This window comes from Leucoraja erinacea, chromosome 1, assembly GCF_028641065.1.
Source record: "Leucoraja erinacea ecotype New England chromosome 1, Leri_hhj_1, whole genome shotgun sequence".
Classification (NCBI taxonomy): Eukaryota; Metazoa; Chordata; class Chondrichthyes; order Rajiformes; family Rajidae; genus Leucoraja; species Leucoraja erinaceus.
The window spans coordinates 75,772,948-75,787,919 of record NC_073377.1 but is presented as its reverse complement, the minus strand read 5'-3'; the positions used below and the strand labels follow the sequence as shown (position 1 = coordinate 75,787,919).

Here is a 14,972-nt window from a genome sequence, read left to right as displayed (position 1 = left end):
ATCACAAAACAATCATGACTTTTGATGCAGCTATAATCAGGAAGTCATTGGGCAAGAACTAAGTTATCACAACACTAAACTAGACTTGACTTGACTTATTCACTGTTACTGTGGACATTTTTTGTTCCCATTTTCCAAAAAATATATATGCAGGAGTCCAATGATCGATTATTGCAATTTATACTCGATAACTCTGTTAATTAAACAATTTGTAAACATCTCACTGAAAGTCTACAAAACTACGTCAGGCGAATTCAAAACTAGTCAGGAGGGAAGAGTAATATTAGGAAGAGTAATATTTAAGAGCCTGTCCCACTTGGCGATTTTGATGGCATCATATCAGTGTCGCCAAAAGATTTTGAACATTTCAAAATCTAGCGGCAACAAAAAAATGTTGCGACACTTGACAAAACACCGCACGTCACACGTCATCACGCCACGTTAAACCAAAATGTATAAAAATGGCCTTTATTCAAATCTGACAATGTGCACTTTAACCACATATAATTTTTTTCTATTACAAATCTTAAATTGTGGAGTACAGAGGCAAATAAATAAATGATGATTCTTTGTCCCAAACATTATGGAGGGCACTATAGGTCTGAGCTTATGATGAACATTAAAACCATGAACATGTTGTAAAGAGGTATTGAAGTTGACTGCTGTCATGGTAAAGTCAAACACACATGAAAAATAATAGTCATATAGCAGGGAAATAGACCCATTGGGCCTCCAGTGAGAGTTGTGCAGGGTGATTCAAGAGTCTAATGTTTGATGAGAAGACACCATACTTAAACTTGGAGGTAATCTAAGCCAGTCCGATTTACCTGTTTTATCCATATTCCCCCTGAAGAAGGGTCTCGACCCAAAACTTCACCCGCAATGTTCTCCAGATATTGCCTGACATGCTGCGTGACTGCAGCATCTGAAGTTCTTTGTTTCTACTCTCCCTCTAAACCTTTTTTTATCCATAAGAATCATTAATTTAATTGCAGGGTAACACTGATGAACAAGTCTTTGGAAAGATATCACAGGTCATTCCTAAAGCTATTATTAAGGCTGAATGATATCAAATTCTCTGTCTAAATTAATAAAAAGTTAGAAGCTTTCAAATGGGAAAAGGCTTGAAGTGATGCTGTATGACTGCCAAACTAAGAAGACAGCACAAAGGAGTCACCATGCAAACTAGTTATTGCTCTCACATCCCCATGACCGTCATAGTTTATGCTCATACATTAGCTCAAAATTAAATTAAATATGATAGATGATATGGTCAACAAAATCCCTATTTCTCAAGAAATGATATCTGAAGAAAAACAAGGCTGGGATCAGCCAGAAAAAGACAGCTTATTGGTCCAAGTGTGTGCTAATTTTTTTTTTTTTTTTTTTTTTTTTTTTTGTTTTGTTTATTTTATTAGAAGTTAATACAGCACAAAACAGTACAGTGGAACCTAATTTTAGGTGCCAACTATGTAATACCGTAATCCATTCTATGTACAACCTCTAGTTTTATGTTATGAGAAGGAAGTAAGCAGGACAAGAAAAAGAAAACAATAGAAAGAGGCAAAAGTGGAAAAATAGATGGTAGAGAAACGTGAAGTGTGTATATAAAAAATAAAAAAGGAAGAGAGAAAGTGGAAAGTAGAAATAAAAGAGAAGGCCCCTTAAAAGAGAATTTTTCAAATCTGTATTCGGAGATGAAGTGTGTGCTAATTTTTAATAATAAATCTCATTCAGAAGGATAGAAGCAATTTTATTTTAACTTCTCTGGTTTTCTTACCTCAACAAGTTCATTACTCCAAATACTAGTGTCCAGTTTCAGACTACGAACTTTGGAAACATTTGAACCCAATGATCGATGCTGACCTGAATCACAGAAAAAAACAAATAACATGAACACGTGTTAGACTGAAACAAAATTAGTCAGTTTACCTCTCAATTTCAAGATTTATAATTAAGGAAAACTCGTTTGTATATTTAAACTTGCTCCCACTTAGAGTAAATCAATTTCTTGTGCCAGTACATTTTTAATTCTTTAACCAATTCTGATTAATTGTGCATTTAAAAATATATAATAATAATAATAATATATTTTATTGTCATTGCACACAAGCGCAACAAGATTTGGTATGCAGCTTCCAACTGATGTTATAACATAAATAAATAATCCATTTTGGATTTAGATGTCCCGAGAACATGGATTGTAAAAAGACCAGTAAACAGTCAAAACAGTTCACAGACTAAAGTGCAGATGTGTCTGTGCGACATGACTTCCGAGGAAGACAGTCTATGGGGGGCGCTCAGCAGGGCTGGTTCGGAGCCGCTATAGCTCTGGGAATGAAGCTGTTCCTGAGTCTAGAGGTTCGGGCGTAGAAGGCCTTGTAACGTCTGCCAGAGGGAAGTAGTTTGAACAGTCCATTAAAAGGGTGTGAGGAGTCTTTATGGATGCTGACGGCCTTCCTGAGGCACCGTGTGTGGTAGATGCCCTCCAAGGCTGGTAGCTGTGTCCCAATAATCCTCTGCGCTCTGTGGACGACGCGCTGAAGAGCTCTCCTCTCCGCCTCCGTGCAGCTGAGATACCACACAGAGATGCCATATGTTAATATGCTCTGTTTTCGCATCTTTTTCAAGAGATGAAAATATTACTATCTTTTCTCCAGACAGGTAAATACTTGCAAATTAAAATGTTAACTAATTCAGAACAAAATTTGCCAAAGGTTTTATGAGCAAGATATAGACGAGATGCAACAACAAAGCATGCAAAGCAAAATTCCATTTTGGCTGTAATCATGAAATAGCGCTCGATTACAGGTTAGACGTACAAACAAAATTCATTCGGAAAAAAACAAATGTAAAATACTCTGTCAGCTGATGCAACATGGCAGTCAATCATCTTTCATTCCACTAACAAATATTTAAGAGCAGGAACTTGTCTCAATTTCATTAATGGAGCAAAAATGTTTTCATAACAATGATGCATTTTTAATTAGGGGTCCATGACTTCATCTGGGAGGGACTGAATTTAGAAGCCACAGAAAAATCACTAGAAACAATATTAGGTACTCCACTCAATGGTTAACTGCTGTGCACTATTTAGTTTCAGTAAATTAATTCCATATAAAATGAAGTAATTTAGAAACTTGCCATGAGAAAGTGAGTGCAATTTTCTGAAGAGATGATCAGCACACTCTCAGAATTTCAACCTACATATGTGCGTAGTGCGGTTGACGCGCAGTGAATGCTAATCCAGTACTAGAATGACTGAAAAGATAAGCACGATGTCCGGGTATTAATTGACATAACTTTAAAATTCCCAACCCCTCTGCACTGGTTTAGCCCATTCTAACAGCAGATGCTGGCATGTTACTGGCATACTCAACTCATACGGGCAGCAGCGGCAGCGGCGGTGGTGGTGACGGCAGCTGTGGCTGAGGGGAGTTAGGGCTCAGGACAGCGAGGTAAGCTTCACACCCACCGCCGGCATCCCGCACTAAATAAATTGAGGGAGGCGGGGAAATCCCGTCGAGTTGGGTGGGTTTGGTCACTGGTGGGGTTCGTCCAGCGGAGGCTAGGCTGAGCCGCGCCGGAAAAAAAAATTTCACACAGAGAGTGGTGAATCTCTGGAACTCTCTGCCGCAGAGGGTAGTCGAGGCCAGTTCATTGGCTATATTTAAGAGGGAGTTAGATGTGGCCCTTGTGGCTAAGGGGATCAGAGGGTATGGAGAGAAGGCAGGTACGGGATACTGAGTTGGATGATCAGCCATGATCATATTGAATGGTGGTGCAGGCTCGAAGGACCGAATGGCCTACTCCTGCACCTAATTTCTATGTTTCTATGTTTCAAGCGGAAAATTGATCCAAATAAACTACATCCTGAAGGAAACTACTGAAAATTTGATTGGGGTCTCCCCAATCAGGAACCATTATTTATTTGAGATTTTGTTAATCCAGAACCCTACTGATATTACACCAAAATTACAGCAGTCATTAATTGCATGTGCAAAAAAATCGCTGGCAAATATATTTGCTGAACCAAACAATCGAGTGGTGATCCATTCCTGTGGTGGAATATTGTTGCATTCAAAATATTTTTAACAGTACAAAATAAGAAGATGGCATGATTTGTGCCTTTTCCTTTGCCTTTTAAAAAAATAATTACCTGCACATTTTTTGCAGATGACAACTCCCAGATTTATGGATGCCCATTCAGGGTCAGGCGCTCGACAATCTGCACAGTTTCTGTTCGACTCATTGAACCAGATCTTCTCCACCACTTCATAATCTGAGAGGCTTTCCGCTATTGATCCTTGCATAGCTTCAATCCATTCCTGTTTCTCCCGCTCCGATTCTGCTGTGAAGCTGAAACATTGATTTTTTTTTCCCATTTCAACGATAATTATCAAATCACATGGTACACCATGCCACAGAGAATTAGATATATCAGAAACTATGAAGTGTGTTACTCATTTTCAAATGGGATTATAATAAATCCTATAATCTGGCTATGGTTATCAGTGTTGGCTGGTTCAACACTGTATACATCGTATGCAACATACAAATTCTATTGTGGAGGAAGGAACCGCAGATGCTGGTAACATCGAAGAAGACACAAAGTGCTGGAGTAACTCAGCAGGTCCGGCAGCATCACAGGAGAAAATGAATAGGAGATGTTTTAGGTCGAGACCCTTCTTTAGACCGAGAGTCTGAAGAATTTTATTAGTCCTTTCAAGTTACACAATACCCAAACTTGAAAAAAAAGCACAATTTTTTCAATAACTTTGGGTTGAAATCCTGAAAATCCTCACCCAAAAGCATGGTGTCCGTGGGTCTGGCAGCAATTGTGAAAAAAAGAGTTAACATTTCTAGCCCAAGACTCCCAGGTCAAGGCATCCGTTCAAGAGAGAAGTAGAGCATTCTCAGACCATGCAAATGTGGTTGGAGTTGTAAAGGGATTGTAAGTCTACTCAGATTCAGATTCAGATTCAATTTTAATTGTCATTGTCAGTGTACAGTACAGAGACAACGAAATGCATTTAGCATCTCCCTTGAAGAGCGACATAGCAAACGATTTGAATAAAAAAAAATAATAAGTGTCCGGGGGGGGGGGATGGTGATTGGCAGTCACCGAGGTACGTTGTTTAGTAGAGTGACAGCCGCCGGAAAGAATCTGTTCCTCGACCTGCTGGTTCGGCAACGGAGAGACCTGTAGCGCCTCCCGGATGGTAGGAGGGTAAACAGTCCATGGTTGGGGTGAGAGCAGTCCTTGGCGATGCTGAGCGCCCTCCGCAGACAGCGCTTGCTTTGGACAGACTCAATGGAGGGGAGCGTGGAACCGGTGATGCGTTGGGCAATTTTCACCACCCTCTGCAATGCCTTCCGGTCGGAGACAGAGCAGTTGCCATACCATACTGTGATGCAGTTGGTAAGGATGCTCTCGATGGTGCAGCGGTAGAAGTTCACTGACAGATGGACCTTCTTCAGTCTCCTCAGGAAGAAGAGACACTGATGAGCCTTCTTGATCAGAGTAGAGGTATTGTGGGTCCAAGAGAGGTCATCGGAGATGTTGACTCCCAGGAACCTGAAGCTAGAAACACGTTCCACCTCCGTCCCGTTAATGTGGATGGGGGTGTGCGTGCCGCCTCTGGACTTCCTGAAGTCTACAATGAGCTCCTTGGTCTTCTTGGAGTTAAGGGCCAGGTTGTTGTCAGCGCACCATGCTGCTAAGTGCTGGACCTCCTCCCTGTAGGCCAGCTCATCGTTGTTGCTGATGAGGCCAATCACCGTTGTATCATCTGCATACTTGATGATGGTGTTAGTACCATGTACAGGTGTGCAGTCATAGGTGAAGAGGGAGTAGAGGAGGGGGCTCAGCACACAGCCCTGAGGAACGCCGGTGTTCAGGGTGAGGGTTGAAGAGGTGTGCTTGTCTAACCTCACAGACTGGGGTCTGTTGGTTAGAAAGTCCAGTATCCAGTTGCAGAGGGAGGGGTCGATGCCCAGGTTACCGAGTTTGGTGATCAGTTTTGATGGAATAATGGTGTTGAATGCCGAGCTGTAATCGATGAACAGCATTCTTACATAAGTGTCTCTGTTGTCGAGGTGGGAGAGGGCGGAGTGAAGTGCCGTTGAGATGGCATCCTCCGTACTCCTGTTCTTGCGGTAGGCAAACTGATAGGGATCCAGTGTGGGGGGTAGGCAGCTTTTGAGGTGTGCCAGGACCAGCCTCTCGAAGCACTTGGTGATGATGGGGGTAAGTGCAACTGGGCGGAAGTCGTTGAGGCTTGCCGCAATGGAGTGTTTTGGCACTGGCACGATGGAGGTGGCTTTAAGGCAGGTGGGGACAACTGCTTGGGCAAGTGACAGGTTGAAGATGTCAGTCCAGACGTCTGTCAGCTGCGCAGCACAGGCACTGAGCACGCGCCCGGGGATGCCGTCAGGGCCAGCAGCCTTACGTGCATTAGTCCTACTCAGTGCCACGTACACGTCGTAGGGGGTGAGTGTGAGGGGTTGGTGATCGGCAGGTAGCACAGCCTTGATGGCTGTCTCTAGATTGTCCCTGTCGAAGCGGCCATAGAAGTGATTAAGCTCTTCAAGGAAGGAGGCGTCGCTGGATGTGGGGGTGATGTTGGAGGGTCTGTAGTCCGTGATGGCCTGGATGCCTTGCCACATGCGTCGGGGGTCGGAGTTGTTGTTGAAGTGCTCCTCAATCCTGAGCTTATGGCAGTGCTTGGCCTTCCTGATGCCCCACTTCAGGTTAGCCCTGGATGAACTGTAGGCTCGAGCATCGCCTGACCTGAAAGCGGTGTCCCATGCTTTCAGCAGTACCCTGACCTCGCTGTTCATCCATGGCTTCTGATTCGGGTATATGGTCACCTGTTTGAGGGAGGTGACACTATTGATGGTGGAGTTTATAAAGTCCAGAACAGAGGATGTATAGGAATCAATGTCCGTGTGATAGTCAAGGGTGGCCTGGGCTGCATGAAGATAAACCAGTTGGGGTCAAGAACTTAGAAGTGGCAGAGGAATTCGCTCTGGCCCTCTCACAGCTCTGGAGACCTGGGTTCGATCGTGACTATGAGTTCTGTCTGTGTTGAGATGCTACATTCTCCCCGTGACCGTGTGAATTTCCTCTGGGTGCTCCAATTTCCTCCCACATTCCAAAGACATGCAGGTTTGTAGGTTAATTGGTTTCAGTAAAATTGCCCCTATTGGGCAGAATGCGAAAGTGACATAACATAGAACTAGTGTATGAGAGTGATCCATGGTCGGTGTGGACTCAATGGGCTGATGGGCCTGTTTCCATGCTACATCTCCAAACTCCAAAGATGTGATTGGGAAGGGTCTAGGCCCGAGCAGAAAGGTTTGTGTCATAGTGTTAAGAAAGAAATTGTAGGTCAGTTTGTCAAACCACAACAGCACCACTCTTATCAGCAGGTTTGATGGAAATATCAGGGTCTCAGTGACGGAGTGCTGCAAGTTCAGAGGCATCTGTTCAAGGAAGAAGCAGAGTGCATGAACATATCCTGGGTGCACAATCCCTCTGCAGCTCCATCCCACATTAAGATGGTCTGAGGAATTTTGCTTCTTCCTTGAGCGGAGGCCTTGATGAAAGGCCTCAGACCTGAAATGTTAACTCACACTCTCTCTCTCTCCCCCATAGATGGTGCCTGACCTGCTGCATATTTTCAGCAATTCCTGTTTATATTTGAGATTTCCAGCACCTTTTGTTTTACTGATCTTCAACATGGTACATTGGCTTTTATCAGTCAGGATATTGAATATAGAAGTTAGGATGCTATGTTAGTTGTACAACATGTTGGTGAGGCCACATCTGGGAGTATTGCATCAGGTTTGGTCATCCCGCTATAGGTAGGATGTTGGTAAGCTGGAAAGAGTGCAGAGAAGAATTTAAGAGTCTGAACAAAAGTGAGAGGTTGGGCAGGCCAGGACTTTATTCCTGAGTGTGCAAGAGGCTGATCTTAGTGAGGTGCATAAAATCATGAGGAATTTGGATAGGGTGAATGTAGAGTCTTTTACCCAGACTAGAGAATCAAGAACCACAGGAAATACGTTTAAGGTGCTAGGGGAATGATTTATTAGAACCCCGAGGGTTAACATTTTCACCCAAAAGGTGGTGAGTATATGGAATGAGCTGTCAGAGGATGCACTTGAGGCAGGTAATATAATACCATTTAATAGACAGTTGCACAGGTACATGAATATGAAACGTTTAGACGAATATGGACCAAAATGCAAGCAGAGGAATTTGGGTCAGCATGGACAATTTGGGCTGAAGGATCTGTATTCATTCTGTGTGACTGACTTTATGGTAGTAGGATATGGAAATGCTAACCAGTATTTTGAATAATTTAAAATATATTCTACCATTATTTGTGGCATTAAAGTACAACACACACTGAATAGTTTGTGAGAAAGATGTTAGGGGATTCAGTATTAAATTAGTTTATTGTCATATGCAGAAGGTGCAATGAAATTCCTTGATTGCATAAAGCTCAGTAAACAGTATACATGGTAATGACAGATAAAACAATAAATACAACCACGAATGCAAAACACCGCAGAATGGTGCAATATTGTAGCGCAATAAAAGAATAACCGATGAGATATAGTTAAGAGTAATGGCTCTTGGCAGCACCTCTGGGAAAGGGGTGTTAACGAGGTGATTTGTTCAGCAATGATAGACACAAAATGCTGGAGTAAAAGGACTAGGTGGTGTTTCAGATCGAGACTCTTCATCAGGCGAGTGTGAAACTAGAGGCAGCGAAAGTTTAGAACAAATCAAATCCTGCACCGATGAACAAGGAAAGGTGGAGCCCACATGGTCCATTGTTGGCAGCGGAAGACGTGATAACGAGGGGATATATGGATGTGAACAGTGATAGGAGCAGAATTACACCATTCGGCCCATCATGCCTACTACACCATTCAATCATGGCTGATCTATATCTAACCCAATTCTCCTGCCTCCCCATAACCCCTGACACGCATACTAATCAAGAATCTATCTATGTTTAAGAGGGAACTGCAGATGCTGGAGAATCGAAGGTTACACAAAAAAGCTGGAGAAACTCAGCGGGTGCAGCAGCATCTATAGAGCGAAGGAAATAGGCAACGTTTCGGGCCGAAACCCTTCTTCAGACTGAAGAAGGGTTTCGGCCTGAAACGTTGCCTATTTCCTTCGCTCCATAGATGCTGCTGCACCCGCTGAGTTTCTCCAGCTTTTTTGTGTAACCAAGAATCTATCTATCACTGCCTTAAAAATATCCATTGATTTGCCTCCATGCACAATGCACCATGATGACGAACTGGATGGAAGGAGCGTGCGATGGAACTGGCGGGACAACTAGGATGGGGGTGGGGCAGAGAGAGAGGAAATGCAAAGGTTATTTTAAATTAGAGAAATTAATATTCATACCGCTGGGTTGTAAGCTGCCTAAGCAAAATGAGAGGTGCTGATTAGCGGAGGATGCCCAGGACATTCAGTATACCTGGACTTTCAGAAAGCTTTTAATAAGGTCCCACATAAGAGATTACTGGGAAAAATTAAAGCACATCTTATAGGGGGGTAGGGTACTGACATGGATAGAAAATTGGTTGGCAGACAGGAAACAAAGAGAAGAAATTTACAGGTCCCTTTCAGAATGGCAGGCAATGACTAGTCAGGTACCGCAAGGCTATTTACAAGTGTCGAGACCCTTCTTCAGACCCGAAACGTCGCCCATTCCTTCCCTCCAGAGATGCTCCCTCACCCACTGAGTTACTACAGCATTTTGTGTCTACATTCGATTTTACCAGCATCTGCAGTTTTTTCTTACACAAGGAAGTTAATGGCATGTTGGCCTTCATAACAAGAGAAGTTGAGTAGAGGAGCAAAGAGATCCTTCTGCAGTTGTGTTCACCGCTCTGTATAGGATCATGTGGCCCGATGGATGTTGCTATGAACTCTCCAACACCATACCTGAGCTGTAGATCTTGCTGCAGATGCAACAGCTCCCATTGTGTGTGAAGTAAGTCAGTTGCCACTAAAGTAGCGAGGCAAATTAAATGGGAGACCGCCAGGGAGATTAGATGCACAGAAACACTTGCTCAGAGTAGGGGAATCAAGGACCAGGGGACATAGGTTCAAGGTGGAGCTGAAAAAATTTAATAGGAATCCAAGGGGTGACCTTTTCACACAAAGGGTTGTGGGTTTATGGAACAAGCTGCCAGAGGAGGTAGTTGCGGATGGGATTATCCCAACATTTAAGAAACAGTTAGACAGGTACATGGATAAGACAGGTTTAGAGGGATATGGACCAAGCGCAGGCAGGTGTGACCAATGTAGCTGGGACATGTTGGCCGATGTGGGCAAGTTGGGCCAAAGGGCCTCTTTCCACATTGTATCACTCTATAACTCAGTCTTGACAGAATATGCATGTTGTAAACCCAGCTGCTGGGAACAGGAGTGCTTAATCCTTACCTGAAACTATTATTTAGACAGGATGGGGTTTATACAGAGTTTATTGCAAATGCCATGGATTCACACCCACATCTAAATTGCCTTGACGTTTCGTTGCTTCCTCCATACAATGGCAATCTTAGAAATATTATATTCAGTTCCCGCATTCAACTCATTGAAGTTTACAGTGATTAGATGGGGGGCCAAGCACTGATCCCGGAAGTGCCCCCACATCACTGCCTGCCACCATGAGACTGCCCCATTTATTCCTATTTTGTTTCGTGAATGACAACTAATTTACACCCCTTGCTAGTATATTACCCCAATCCCACATGAACACATTTTGCAATCTATTCTCTTATGCGGGACTTCTGAAAATCCAAATCAATTATTTAGTATTCTTTATTTGTTTTTTATTGGGTTTTCTCCCCTCTATTTTACTGGTTATATGCTCAAAACATTCCAGTAATTAAAAACAATTTCTCATTCATAAATCTACACTGACAAGTTCCATTGCTATTAAATAAATGTCCTGATATAACATCCATTTTCCCTGCTACTTGGTGATAGGCTACCTTTTCTGTGGCTCCCTAGTTTCTTTCGCCCTTCGTTTATAATTGGTGCAAATAATTACGTCATCTTCTAATCAGCAGGAATTGTTCCATAATCTAGAATTTTGGAAGACGGCATCCAAGCTATTTCCACGGCTACCTCATTTAGTACACTGAGCTACACATTATCAGGCCTTGAGAATTTCTCCAACAATTTTATTTTTACTAATATTAATTTCCTTTCAGTGTTCCTCTTCGTCAGACTTTAAGTCTCCCAGCATTTTTGGGAACATAACGCAACTGTATGCAGAATATTATATGTACTGTTAAAAATCTGTGGGAGCAGAGATTTATCTTTGTTACATACATACTGGCACCAAATAGCAATGCAGTACCTTAGTACAAAAGTCTCAAGGGCCTTTGCCACGAACAAAGAGCATTTTCATAATCAACACTATCACTGAACATATTGAGTGTGTTAATTATGCAGCCTCACCCACTCCTGTATTGTTGACTTTAATTTTATTCCACTGTTCTTGTTAAAGATGGGAATATGGTAGATGATGCTCAATGCTGATCCTCTTTACAAAACTAAGAAATATACTGAGTGCTTTACAGAACGCATGAAAGAAATATGCTGTCAGGACATTGTAGAGGAGAATAAGATTCTGAAGAACCAAGTTTACACATCTTTGTCACTTCTTAAAAATAGCTTCTTGGTTAAGCAACATAAGTCAATTTTCTTAAGCAACCATTTGCCCTGGTTTGAGTGCATGTCAATAGAGCTGAAACCTGTTTTTAAAATGACAAACTAATAGTGCAAGAGCATTTAGTTTTATGCAACTTTTAAAAATCACACTTTGCTTCTGTGCCCACAGGGGGAAAGGAAGTAGGTTATTCATTGAATAAATTTCTAGCTTACAGCTCTGGAAATTATAGGCACTTCCCATCAATTTTACAGAGCTGTACAATTACAGTTGTGTTACAACTGGCACTGAAGCTTCAACCCTATTACAGGCAGCATCCCAACTGATAAAAGTATCTCTCACTCACAATCATCTCCAACCCTCAGTTCCCAACCTCTATGTTTCCAAGTATGTTTTTATATTTTACATTTATTTTAGACCTGGATCGTATGGACATTTTATTTTAAGAAATCCTAGCCTCAGTCCTTCCAACAGTTTTTGTGGCTACTGCCTCTGTTATCCATGTCCATCGTCTATTGATGTGCAGTGCAGCAGACAATTAAGTAAATTAACAGATCAGTATGTTGTGAGTTGTATTTAACTTTGTGATAATTTGTGATCAATCATGTACATTGTCAGCAAATTAACATCTATAATGCAAAAGCATAGGACCCAAGACTCCAAATGAACCGCGTAGGAATGAGTTCCTTTCAATGTGCACATTTTGGGAAAAACATTGCACGAAAGTTAGATTTATTTTGTACATTTTAGTCTTCACTTGGTCTTCATTTTGGGCTCCCATATTAATTGTAATTGTAATTGTAAATCTTTATTGTCATTTCCTGAGTATTCGCATACTCAGAGGAAACAAAAAAACGTTTCTCAACCAGTGTCCGTTCAGTATTATCTCCTCCCTCAAACAAACAACTTGACTGAAAATTCTCAAAATGGATCAAACTCAGCTCTGAGATACTGAACTCTTTACCTTGGTTGAAATTTCACTTTCACAGGTGTCAGCTTTCAGATGCAAAAGATGTCACGATTCCAGAGTGGAGAAGTACATTCTTCCATTGGTCTAACCATCAGCTAATAATGCTAATGCTATGAGTTCAACTGATCACTCATCTCACAGCTGCTTTCAGGACCTTGGATTGTGCACATTGCTACCCCTGGTTTGCGACACTGGCCGCATTTCAGAAACCACTTGAGTTGGAAGGAACTGCAGAGTCTGGTTTATACCGAAGACAGATGTAAAATGCCAGAGTAACTCTGCGGGTCAGGCAGTATCTCTGGACAAAGGAAAAGTTGATATTTCAGATTGAGACCCGGTTTGAAGTAGGGTCTTGACCCAAAACGCCACCTATTCCTTTTCTCCAGAGATGCTGCTTGACCCATTGAGTTACTCCAGCATTTTGTGTCTATCTTTAGAAACCACTTTATTGATTGCAAAGCCTTTTCACTGCACAGCATTCAAGAGAGATGAATAAAACACAAATCAATTTCAAAACATTTTACCTGAAGTTTCGGAATGGAGTAGATAATTCAAAGCATTTACGATCAATGTCTTTGACTGTTGCCACGTTTGTGTGTACCATTGTAATACCAACTCCACCTTTAAAATCCTTCAAAATAAAAAAAGAGATAAATTATTGGCATTTGTTTTCTAATGTTTAGCCATATCTGATCAAACATTTCATCATTGATCACCATTCAAGTTCATCATCCATTCCAAGAGATGAGGCAGCTTTGTTCAAGCTACATTGTTAAGGCTATTTTTAGATTTAATGAACATGACAGCAACTTCTCCAAAACATGGGTGTACTTGCTGATGGAAAGGGTCAGAATTAATTTTCTTGGTGCAACTCACGATGAGTGAATGTTTTGGGACAACTTCAAGACAATATTTAACAATAGCTAGCAATCCAAACTACTTTTCTTCCTCTACACCATAGAAACGAATGTCTAGGTTAGACAACGTCCAATAAGCCCAGCTAGAACCACAGTACAGCAATGATTTAGAAGTGCAAAATAAAAAAGAGAGAGAGACACAGTTAGGTTGTTATTTAAGGAAAAAATGGTCAAAGAAAAAGCAAAACTAAATCCTGCAACTGAATGCTAGGTTTTGAATTTAAAAGCTTAAGAGCACCAAAAAGGGGCTTTGGGTAAGGGAGATTGGAAAATCAAATTGAATGATATGATGGAGTCAAGGGATATGGGGAGAAGGTGGGAACGAGGTACTGATTGTGGATGATCAGCCATGATCACACTGAATGGCGGTGCTGGCTCGAAGGGCTGAATAGCCTACTCCTGCACCTATTGTCTATCGACTGTGAATAAACACTCACAAACAATTAAAACACAAATTTATTTTAAAAGCAGACTTTTCATATGATCATGTGATAGAAGTAGAATTAGGCCATTCGGCCCAACAAGTTTACTCCGCCATTCACTCATGGCTGATCTATCTCTCCCTTCTAACCCCATTCTCCTGCCTTCTCCCCATAACCTCTGACACTTCTGTGGCTTTAGATCAACTTCAAACTGCATGTAAAGCATATTTGTTAAAAGCCATTGACACTATTGCTATTCTTCATTTCAATAAATCAATATTGTGTGAGGAAGTCAACAATGATTGATTGAATGCAATGAAACAGAGGATGCTCAAAAGCACAACTAACTTTAAGACTCAAAAAAGATCATAGTGCTTTATATCTTGAAAGGGATCAACAACAACTGCAGAAATTACCATGTAAATTGGCTAATAATGCTAAATTCTCTGCACACTGACAAACAATTGTTTTTAAAATTTGGATTTTCTGCACGACAAACCCCAGAGCCACGTTAATGAGATTTTCTTTGATGACCCATCAGCCATTTGAATACAAGCGCATCCAAGTGCAAGCATGCGGTCCCAGGGGAGATCGTGTCTGAATAATCAGAGACACCAAAAACACTTATACCCAACATCATAGGGAACAATGTGTTTCTGAATTGAATGAGCCATGTTGGGTACAAGGAATTGACAGTCTAATTGATGCTGCAAATTATGATATGAAGAGTTAAACTGTTTATTCTTACCTGTTCACTTTTATAAAGCCAAACCTTGCTGCCTCGCAATACAACAAAAACTTTGGCTTTGTGGCCCCTTAGTTCCAGAGACCCGTACTTGTCAGCTGTAGCAGTGGACTGATTATTCGGGTGTGAAGGGACACTGGAGTCTGATTTCAATGCATTTAAAATTGTGTCAATCCAGTCATCTCTGTCGCCTGTAAAAGA

At 41.7% G+C, this 14,972-nt stretch overlaps 1 protein-coding gene across 1 annotated transcript in view; it reads right to left on the bottom strand.

The window, feature by feature from the left end:
- The window catches only part of arap2 (ArfGAP with RhoGAP domain, ankyrin repeat and PH domain 2), a 349,086-nt gene that overhangs the window by 161,733 nt on the left and 172,381 nt on the right, over positions 1-14,972 (bottom strand). The window contains 4 exon segments of the mRNA XM_055637821.1: positions 1,781-1,866; positions 4,160-4,359; positions 13,212-13,318; positions 14,775-14,962. Coding sequence (XP_055493796.1) covers positions 1,781-1,866; positions 4,160-4,359; positions 13,212-13,318; positions 14,775-14,962 — 581 coding nt within the window.